Source organism: Saccoglossus kowalevskii, chromosome 3, assembly GCF_978046115.1.
Source record: "Saccoglossus kowalevskii chromosome 3, keSacKowa6.1, whole genome shotgun sequence".
In the NCBI taxonomy this organism is placed as follows: Eukaryota; Metazoa; Hemichordata; class Enteropneusta; family Harrimaniidae; genus Saccoglossus; species Saccoglossus kowalevskii.
In genome coordinates this window covers 8241565-8253449 of record NC_140643.1, presented here as the reverse complement: position 1 = coordinate 8253449, position 11885 = coordinate 8241565, and the positions used below count along the sequence as shown (strand labels likewise).

Below are 11885 nucleotides of genomic sequence, written 5' to 3'. Positions count from 1 at the left end.
AATAACTACATGCATGATGCCCCACCCTCACACACACACAATATCCAATATTGAGATGATATCGCGGTGAACTCGTTGAGGTAATGCTTTAAACAAAACAGATTGCCTTACTTTAAGGGGAACCGCTCAATCCCATGGATTGCACCAAAGAATCATGGGACACTATTGTTTATGTTGTTTACAAAGTTAATCTATCTTTTGTTATCCATTGTAATTTTAATCCAGAAATTAACTTGTCTTTAACATGCCCGGCACGTTTGGTTGCCAGTAATCCTGTTTGTATAAGAATTAAGATAACAACATTAAATGCAACGTCCAGCATTGTAATACCACGAACAAACAAACAAGCCATTCACTGCTCGCATCATAGAGATCATGATAGAGAAAATAACAAAACATAAAACGAAGTGGAGCATCACCTTGCCTGTACGTGTAAACAATGTTGGATTCTTTGGTCGAAAGACAAATGATGAGAATGTTAGAATTGTGCACTGATCAATGGGTCAATGATGAATGACTTGTTTGCTTGTTCATGCTTGTTATTGCAGCGCCCTCAACACTTGCTGGTATTGTACGCATTCAGTGCACATCCGCTACATGAGGTATATTTTGATTTTATTACGATTTCCCTTTTTGTGTTGAACTCGGTGATGAAGCTAGGGTGATTTTAATGATTTTTTTTTCTTTACAGATTTGTGTTTTTTCTTCTATTATTGTCAGCCAAATAATATATGCTGTGACAAAAAAGAGATGGTAATAATTTTAAGTTTATAAACTCGGAAAAAAATAATATAATCATGTACCATTTATCTTGTGTGACATTTATTTTTGTTTCGGACGAAAAATGAGTGCGTAGACAAGTAACATTTTAAACAGTCGATGCCTGTATGAAGAGGAGTGTAAGAGGATGTTTAAAAACAATTATACAACTCCAGATGAAACGAAAAGAAATACTTATATAGACCAACTGTCCACAGTTACCACCTTTTGACCACCTATCTAATGTGACCAGTGACTATCGCCCTCTTACACAAGTTTGGTCAACTGAAACGAACCTGAGTTGGAGTTTACATGGCAAATGATGGAAGATGATTTCTTGTTTAGTCGTTTATACTTGGGTTCTACAATAATTAGGTTAAATGTATTTAAGACAAACAAACATATTCTTGTCATATATTTATTCACAAATGACAATTTCCAGTTTCCCAAGTACTTTGGATGCTCATTAAATATTCTAAGCGTGTTTGAAAGTAATCATTAGTACTAGCGCCACTAACAGCTCATGCTAAAAAAGTTGTCAGACGAGTGTTGGTGGCGCTATTTTCACCGTGTTGGACTTATCTAATCTGTCAATAACAGCTGACCTGACCTGTTTGATAAATGAGATTCTCTGAATGTTGTGGATATTCAATCGTATTATATCTAGAAAAGTCTCTGCAAAGTTCGTTCATGGATTAATCGCCAATTCGGCCAACGTACAGCAAGCGGTGACGAAAACAACCAACAGAATTTGTATGAAGGTCACTTCGTCTAGGTCACTAGCCGCCATCGCTGACGCAATGGCCAAGCTTGAGAAACTGAATTTTGACAACCTGGCTCTCCGATCGCTCCCACTCGATACGAATCGTGAGAACACTGTGCGCCAGGTTACAGGGGCATGCTTTTCTCGTGTCAAGCCAACGCCGGTTGTGAACCCAACACTGGTTGCCTGTTCAACCTCTGCTATGGCTTTGCTGGACCTACCGGAATCAGAAACCACTCGCCCTGTGTTTAGTGAATATTTCTCCGGAAATAAGCTTCTCCATGGTTCTGAGACCGCCAGTCATTGTTACTGTGGGCACCAGTTTGGGCACTTTTCTGGACAACTTGGTGATGGGGCAGCAATGTAAGTGTATGTGTATTGTTTGTTGTTGTTGCTATATTATCGGTATATATCGGTATGTGACATCATATACTCCTCTATAACAAGAGCATTATATGATCTGTATATTTGAATAACAATAGCATTATCTTACGTATCATTTTAGAATAGCATTTTACTATGTTCTATTCAAAATGAATAATGTCAATGAAGTTATTATTTACGGATCATGAAGTGTTCGGTCGTCAGTGGACGACTTTTTCTCCAAAACCATTGGACCTTTTTGTTCTGATTTTTGGTATGAAGATTCCTTATTGGTTGAAGATGGTAATTTGTTCAAGAGAAGTGGGTCAATCAACAAATATGGAAATTGGATCAAAAAAGCTGAAAACTGATATTTTCATCAATTACTAACAGATTCTGTTGTAAATTGGCCCAGGGCGATTTTTCTGCAGTTTTTTGTTTTACATATTTTGGCATATTTTTTTGGACATTTCAATCTTTCCTGACACCTAAAATAGTCTTAATTTCAGTTTTTACCGTAGTCATTGACACCTATTCAAGAGTATAATGTTTACTGTCTAGCATAAACTGGTAAGCTTTGTTTTGTCAATGAGCTGTTATCACTGTAAGCAATGTTAAAATATTCTTCAAATGCTCAGTTTGTCTTTTGAAAACAACAAATTTTTTGATTTAAAAAAAATCGCACCATTTCCCCATTAAAATCCAAGCCAAAAGATCATACTACAACATCAGCAAATCTCAATAACATTAACATATTAATTAAAAATGAGCTAAATGAGCACATTGGCATCATCCATCCTTTTAATTGGTTAATTAGCGAGTTGACCTATGAAGTCAAAGAACACCGTCCTAAGTCAACTCATGCAAAACATAGCTGATATCCTACAGTATCGGGCGGAATCATTCGCTTACGATGAAACTAAGTTGAATTTTCTTTGCATTTCATAACAATTTAACAAATTCCTTTGTACGTTACTAGTAGTTTTGTGGTAAAAAATTAAGTTGGCTTCATAGTAATTGGTCCTTTCATAGTTGTTGAAAATTAAAGTTTTATGTTCCTTTAACACCTAGTGCTATTCTGGGAATACCATCCTTAGAAGCTGTTAATTAGCCCTTATGATGTGTGCAGTTGTTCTGGTAGGAGTTCCAAAATAAGACCCATATGAATATCCAAACATATTTTAGTATAAGGTAGTAATTATAATCACTACTGTGTATATAATCAACAATTGTGAAACGCAGCATGACCGGATTGTGCTACCGTGATAATTTGCTACTAAGCACTGCAGTTGTGTTCATTTTTATTTGAAACTTCTATTAGAATATACTTTCATTACCAATAAAATTAAAAACAATGTATTTGGCGTATCAGGTTCGTTAATTTTGTTTGCCGATTTTTTTTGGGAGTAAGATGACACTGGGTGACATTGTAATGAAATTTTAGGCAGTCTACTGTTTAATTCAGGAAGAAAAAAATATATCATTATATTAGATTAGATTCTGCAGTGGTTTCTTTCGTGTTGGGTGATCCAACTGCCAGTGTTGAAAGTCGGCATAGGTGGATTTTTCTATGAAAATAGTCCAAAAAAATATTTGATGAACATTTTGTGAAATATTGAAGCCCAAATAAGGGTGAGATTGTCCTGGGCGATTTTTTGGAAGGGCCAATTTAGGGCAGAATCCAGTATTTAGCTTTTAGACCTTGGCTGGTCCTCTGTGTTGCCTGTTGATGTGGTAACATTTTCTACAAATTTGTATTTTAAAGGGGAACTAAATAGAGCCTATTTTGGTGTTTGTATTTATCAAGTTATGTATATTGATTATAAATTTGAAAAAAAAATGATTATCTTCAAAGTTATGATGATTTAAATATGAGAAACAATAAACCTGCGAAGGACTTCCGTTTGCGCCATCTTGCCATAAAAAACGCCCTCATGAGGTATAAACAGGTAAGGTAACAAAGCATGATGACGAAATAGTATCTGATTAAATATAAGCAACTTAGGGAGCCATAGTTGGCTGGACTGGTGAATTGACTTTTACATTAATTTTATTTACAAGCGTATCAACATACAAACATTGTGGATGTGCGATTGATCGAGACAGGCATTTTGTTTTGTTTTTTGTCTAACTGTCTAATAAATGCTGTTTCCAGTACTGCACTGTGCGGCGTGCAAATTATTCAAAGTATGGATGCTGGAGTATGCAATCTTGAGTTCATAGGGCGGGGGTGGAAACATTTTCGTCCATGTATTCACAGGGCTGCACTGGCAAATCATGGGACAAGTGTCACAGGAACACCAAGCAGATTGTTCACAGATTTCCGTGTAATTTGAAATAAAACTATCATCCGAACAAGGGGCATTGTCGACGATATACTCTCATCACTCACACTGGACTGATCTGAATCTTCACTGTATACCGTACTTCTCTGATCATAAGCCCGGAGGCATGAACACGTAAGGGAAAAGTAAGGGATGAGCTTGTACTCAAGGATCAACTCAGAAAAAATTATTTTGTTTTGGGGTTAAAAACTGTAACCATCTTGCAAACAACGAAAAATTATCCAAAAAAATTATTCGTTCACATCTCCGGGCTTGGGAAAATAATACTTATTTTTAAAAAAAAAAATGCGTCATTGATTTGAACGACACTTACAATGAAGAAACAAGCATGCTCATAAAAACCACACACATTTTATTACAATACGATTTACATACCGTCTGAATTTACGGTGAAATAATGGGTAGGGTCAGTGAGGAAACAGTGGCCGAAGGCATTTTTCATTATCTTCGTTTTGATATGTTTTCGATCGTACGCAAACTCTCGACGCAAAGCAATTTTCCACCATGAGGTTTTTCAGCACGATTTGACCTGCAACAACTTCCTTTGACATAACAGGTCATATCTTTCATTAACCAATCAAAATGATGTGTCGTAATGATGAAATTGTCCGATTATTGACGATGATTTGTTAACGCAATGCGGAAGTGAATTACCGCAATGTTAAAATGCTATCTGATTGCAACAAGAAAACGATTTTTGATTTTTTCCCCTAAAAACTGGCGATTCGCAATTTCCGAAATATAAATGACGGTTAATAGTAACCATAGGTAAACTGAGTGTGGAGGAAGAATTTAAACACCTTACTTCGTCGCCAACATGTCTCATCGTTCAAACCCTAGGCCTTTCATGATAGTCTCTAAGTAAACCATGTCCAATAACCAGGTACACGACTTAACGATCACATTTTTGGCTTTTCGAAAGCTACTACTCAAGAAATATGGATCACTCCAGAATTGCAACATCAGGGTTCATCCTGAGTAAATGACAGAATAGAAAGGATGCAAACCACGTTGTGTACGTTCGCCATGCACTCTGAAATTATTGCGAGTTTTGTCATAAAACTAAAAGCATGAACCAAACTACCATGCCAATCACGATTATTATGAAATGAAACAAACCTTTTACACTCATATTTTAAAGAATATCGTCGACGCCCAGTAAAAACACTCTGGGCTTATAATCGTGAATGCTCTCAACTCCATAAAAACCAAGTAAAAATATAGGGATGGGCTTCATACTCGGGAGGGGCTTACGATCGGGGAAGTACGGTACTTTAACGCAATCGGGTTTTCACTCTCAGAATACTGTGGTTCAAACGCATAAGGCTCTAACCCAAGTTTTAAAAAGCACATTGTGCATATAAAAGTTGAGTTTATACTAGTAGTACACAATGCTTGGCAGCATGAACGGCTATGTACAATGGTGTATACGAATGCGATCAGATACTAAAACGTCATAGCTTTGAAAAGTACCCGGATGTTAAATATGCTCGTTTGTTATTTATTCCCCTCCATGAATGACCTCCATGGTGTTTCATTGCAAGCACTTCAAATGCCTATCCAAGCTACAGTTATAAATAAAACAAAATTAAACCACTGCAATATTATTTCGAATACAGTTTAGAATATACACAACTATAAATTAAGGCTGCATTTAGGTTCGCTTTAAGTGAATTTTTTCGTTATTATTTTTTGATATTTTTGGCCAAAAGTGTTATTTTTGATGACTTCTCCAAAACTGTCTGTCAAATTTTTTTTCATATTTTGTGTTTGTGATCTGGGGCAGACCTCACTCAAGATTGTTCATTTTGTAATGATATCTTCAATTTTGTTCAATTTGTGAATTTTTTTCTGATAATTTTTTATGTTTCCATAGGTAATACATATGACTTACAGAATGTATAGGCCTTAGTGTAAGCAGTGACCATCAACTTTGATTTTTTGGTGTAAATATACCCTGTGGGGAAGAAATTGGGATTTGTTCATAGATCAGTCTGTAATACTGCAAATTGAGTCAAAAAAAGCTAAAAATTTATGTTTTTATCAATTTCTCCAAAACCATCCACTGATTGTCTTCATATTCAGCATATAATTACATAGGATGGTCCTCTGTTGATGTGGTAGTATTATTTTCTATTTTTAGTGAATTTTTTTCTTTTATTCATCTTTTTTTGTCCAAATCATAATTTTTGAGAAATTTCTCTCCAACCGTCACAGAGAATTGCTTTCATGTCAACCATACAGTAACCCCCTCTGTGATTTTGTCATATGGTGGAGTTATCCATAATTTTGTATTCTTAGTGGTATTTTTAGATGCTATTTTATTGATTTTTTTGGCAGAAATGCTATTTTCAAGAATTATTTTTATTGAAGATGGTAATTTGTTCAAAAGTTGTAGATTGACTAATAAATATATCTCCAATTTTGTCAAAAAACACCAAAACATCTAAATTTGTGTAACTTTATGTCAGAATGAGTTCATATTTAGCATGCAGGTACATGGGCTAATACTGTGTCTTGTAGATGTTGTAGTTTTATCTTCAATTTTTTTAGCTCCGCTGTCGACTTTGTCGAGCAGAACTTATCATATGAGTGATTGTCCGTTGTCGTCCGTGTCAATGTTTTACTTTTTCGACTTCTTCTTGAAAACTACAAGCCTGAATGCTTTGATAATTGGTGTATATGTACATGTACCTTGGGTAGACCTCTCTCAGATTTGTTCATTTCATGATGATATCTTCAATTCTCTAATTTTGGTGAATATTTTTGTCATTTTTGGTAAAAAGTGATATTTTCAACTTCTTGTTAAAAACCGCAAGTCCAATTGCTTTGATATTACATATATAGGTACTACATGTGGACCTCTCTCAGATTTGTTCATTTTGTAGTGATATCTTTAATTCTCTAATTTTGGTGAATATTTTTGTAATTTTTGGTAAAAAGTGATATTTTCGACTTCTTGTTGAAAACCGCAAGTCCAATTGCTTTGATATTACATATATAGGTACTACATGTGGACCTCTCTCAGATTAGTTCATTTTGTAGTGATATCTTTAATTCTCTAACTTTGGTGAATATTTTTGTAATTTTTGGTAAAAAGTGATATTTTCGACTTCTTGTTGAAAACCGCAAGTCCAATTGCTTTGATATTACATATATAGGTACTACATGTGGACCTCTCTCAGATTTGTTCATTTCATAATGATATCTTCAATTCTCTAATTTTGGTGAATATTTTTGTAATTTTTGGTAAAAAGTGATATATTCAACTTCTTGTTGAAAACCGCAAGTCCAATTGCTTTATTATTACATATATAGGTACTACATGTCGACCTCTCTCAGATTTGTTCATTTCATGATGACATCTTTAATTCTCTAATTTTGATGAATATTTTTGTCATTTTTGGTAAAAAGTGATATTTTCGACTTCTTGTTGAAAACCGCAAGTCCAATTGCTTTGATATATTATACATATAAGTACTACATGTGGACCTCTCTCAGATTTGTTCATTTTCTAATGATATCTTCTGTTCTTTAATTGCCATGTGCATTGCTAACAGCGGAGCTATCTCAGCCGACAGGCTGCTTGTTTTGTTAGTGATTTATTTTGTTCTGTGTATTTTTTTTCAAAAACAAAACTTTTGAACGTTATATCTGGGCTGGTTCTCTGTCTGACAGAAGCACAAACAGAATGTACATGAACAAGGAGTAGACAATTCATACAGTGATCACCCACATACTTAACTATACATTGCATGCTTAATCAAAACCAATTTGTTTTGAAATTTTCTAAATTTAACACATACAAATATATCTTGGCCTTGACATACTCGAACAAGTATTGTATATTATACTTCTAATTTGTTGCTTGCCTAATGTTATAACCAAAGAGCATCAGGCCCACAGGCTTATTTTATTTTATGATGTTATATGGTCCCACATGATAACAATAGCATTATTATACATGACATTATATGGTCCCACATGATAACAATAGCATTATTATACATGACATTATATGGTCCCACATGATAACAATAGCATTATTATACATGACAATATATGTCCCCACATGATAACAATAACATTATTACACATGACATTATATGGTCCCACATGATAACAATAGCATTATTATACATGACATTATATGGTCCCACATGATAACAATAACATTATTATACATGACATTATATGGTCCCACATGATAAAAATAGCATTACTACACATGACATTATATGGTCCCACATAACAATAGCATTTTTATACATGACATTATATGGTCCCACATGATAACAATATCATTTTTATACATGACATTATATGGTCCCACATGATAACAATAACATTATTATACATGACATTATATGGTCCACATGATAACAATAGCATTATTATACATGACATTATATGTCCCCACATGATAACAATAACATTTTTATACATGACATTATATGTCCCCCACATGATAACAATAGAATTATTATACATGACATTATATGTCCCCACATGATAACAATAACATTATTATACATGACATTATATGGTCCCACATGATAACAATAGCATTATTATACATGACAATATATGTCCCCACATGATAACAATAACATTATTATACATGACATTATATGGTCCCACATGATAAAAATAGCATTACTACACATGACATTATATGGTCCCACATAACAATAGCATTTTTATACATGACATTATATGGTCCCACATGATAACAATATCATTTTTATACATGACATTATATGGTCCCACATGATAACAATAACATTATTATACATGACATTATATGGTCCACATGATAACAATAGCATTATTATACATGACATTATATGTCCCCACATGATAACAATAACATTATTATACATGACATTATATGTCCCCCACATGATAACAATAGAATTATTATACATGACATTATATGTCCCCACATGATAACAATAACATTATTTTACATGACATTATATGGTCCCACATGATAACAATAGCATTATTATACATGACATTATATGTCCCCACATGATAACAATAACATTATTTTACATGACATTATATGGCCCCACATAACAATAGCATTATTATACATGACATTATATGTCCCCACATGATAACAATAACATTATTTTACATGACATTATATGGTCCCACATGATAACAATAACATTATTATACATGACATTATATGGTCCCACATGATAACAATAGCATTATTATACATGACATTATATGTCCCCACATGATAACAATAACATTATTTTACATGACATTATATGGTCCCACATGATAACAATAACATTATTATACTTGACATTATATGTCCCCACATGATAACAATAACATTATTATACCTGACATTATATGGTCCCACATGATAACAATAACATTATTATACATGACATTATATGGTCCCACATGATAACAATAGCATTATTATACATGACATTATATGTCCCCACATGATAACAATAACATTATTTTACATGACATTATATGGTCCCACATGATAACAATAACATTATTATACTTGACATTATATGTCCCCACATGATAACAATAACATTATTATACCTGACATTATATGGCCCCACATGATAACAATAACATTATTACACATGACATTATATGGTCCCACATGATAACAATGGCATTATTATACATGACATTATATGTCCCCACATGATAACAATAACATTATTTTACATGACATTATATGGTCCCACATGATAACAATAGCATTATTATACATGACATTATATGTCCCCACATGATAACAATAACATTATTTTACATGACATTATATGGTCCCACATGATAACAATAACATTATTATACATGACACTATATGTCCCCACATGGTAACAATAACATTATTATACATGACATTATATGTCCCCACATTATAACAATAACGTTATTATACATGACATTATATGTCCCCACATGATAACAATAACATTATTATACATGACATTATATGGTGCCACGTGATAACAATAGCATTATTATACCTGACATTATATGGCCCCACATGATAACAATAACATTATTACTTGTATATGTGACTTTATTGTATGTTCAATATCTTGAAAGGTATCTTGGTGAGGTAGTCAATAAGCGTGGTGATAGATGGGAACTACAACTCAAGGGAAGTGGATTGACCCCATATTCTCGTATGGCAGATGGGAGAAAAGTACTGAGATCCAGCATCAGAGAGTTTTTATGCAGTGAAGCCATGCATCATTTAGGCATTCCGACCACTAGAGGTATACACACAACATAAGTTATTCTTTAAAGTAACACATTACTTGTTGTCATTACATGATTATGCAATCACTTAAAATACATTTTGAAATTCATTTTGTGGGACTGACTATTACTTGTTATGTTCACATATTATCCTAATTTTACTAGTAGAGGTAATTGTACTGCACCTATTTATAGTTGTTTTATATGGATACCTCTGTTGAAGACCTGTAGTAAATTGAGTCATTAACCAATATCAGTATAGTTACAATGTACACACTTTATGCATATCTGTTCTTGATGCTCAGTGGTTAATAACAAATCATGCAACATGGTTATTAGTCCTGCATTGGAATATTCTAAACACCGATAGTTGCTTGGACTAGTTCACCTTGACCCATGGAAATAAGTCTTCATATACATTTAGAAGGAAGGGACACAGATACAGGAAAACAGGCATTTACTACAAATAAACCTACTGGGGTACTTCACATGCAATTTTAATTTAATCTGAAGAAGAGCATATTTGACCATCTGGCAGAAAGTCTTTTGTGCGATATATCAATTAGACTTAAAGCTAAAAACTCAATCACAACTAAATCTACAGAAAAATTTAGTGAAGTTAATAACTATTTGAAAAAAAATCTGACAAATAATGGAATTGTTACAAATGATATATTGCATAATCAAAAGCTAAAACAAATGTAATAGAACTTGTACTATGTTACTATTTGCTGTGCAAACTGTCAATTTTAAATTTAAATTTTAAATAAATCTCATTGATAGCTGGTAGCTGTATTACTTCAGACACCAAAGTACAAAGAGATATATTTTACAATGGTAATGTCATCCAGGAACAAGCAACCATAGTATTGAGGATTGCTCCCACTTTTATCAGGTATTCTATGTTTTATCTGTGTGTTCATGTAAGCATAAGCAGTAACAGTTACAAGTATACCAGTATATTATGAGCTTATTACCAGGATACTATTGAGGTATTCTCGTAATAACCTTATTAGTCCCCGTTCAGGCACAGCCTGAAAAGGGGACTTTATAATTCAGGTTTTGTCCTTTTTCTGTCTCCAACATTTTCTCAGAAATTCTACAGCAGGTATCAGTGAAACTTTGAAAGGTTGATGAACAAGTGTCTTCCGAGTATGCACGTAATTTTTTTTCCAGATCTGAAAATCCCAAGTGGGTCTTTTTCACGATTTTTATCAAAAATTACCTCTCCCGGCAACATTGATAGAACGTCTGTGCATGCTCAGAATAAATTAATTACTGTAAAATACTTTATTTTTGCTTGCAACATTTTTTTGCTATTTTCGCTGTAGGAATGTTTCAGTTAAAATAAAATCCAGCGAATATTCCCTTTTTCCTATATTTTACAGTCAAAC

The 11885-nt window shown here is 33.5% G+C and overlaps 1 protein-coding gene across 2 annotated transcripts in view; it reads left to right on the top strand.

Moving 5' to 3' along the window:
• Positions 1 to 1348: 1348 nt before the first annotated feature.
• LOC100378334 (protein adenylyltransferase SelO, mitochondrial-like) overlaps positions 1349 to 11885 on the top strand; it is a 71654-nt gene continuing 61117 nt past the window's right edge. For both annotated transcript variants that reach the window (XM_085496721.1, XM_085496720.1), the window contains exons 1-3: positions 1349 to 1885; positions 10336 to 10508; positions 11275 to 11386. In XM_085496721.1, coding sequence (XP_085352847.1) covers positions 1395 to 1885; positions 10336 to 10508; positions 11275 to 11386 — 776 coding nt within the window. In that variant the 5' untranslated portion in view covers positions 1349 to 1394. The remainder of the gene's footprint in view (positions 1886 to 10335; positions 10509 to 11274; positions 11387 to 11885) is intronic.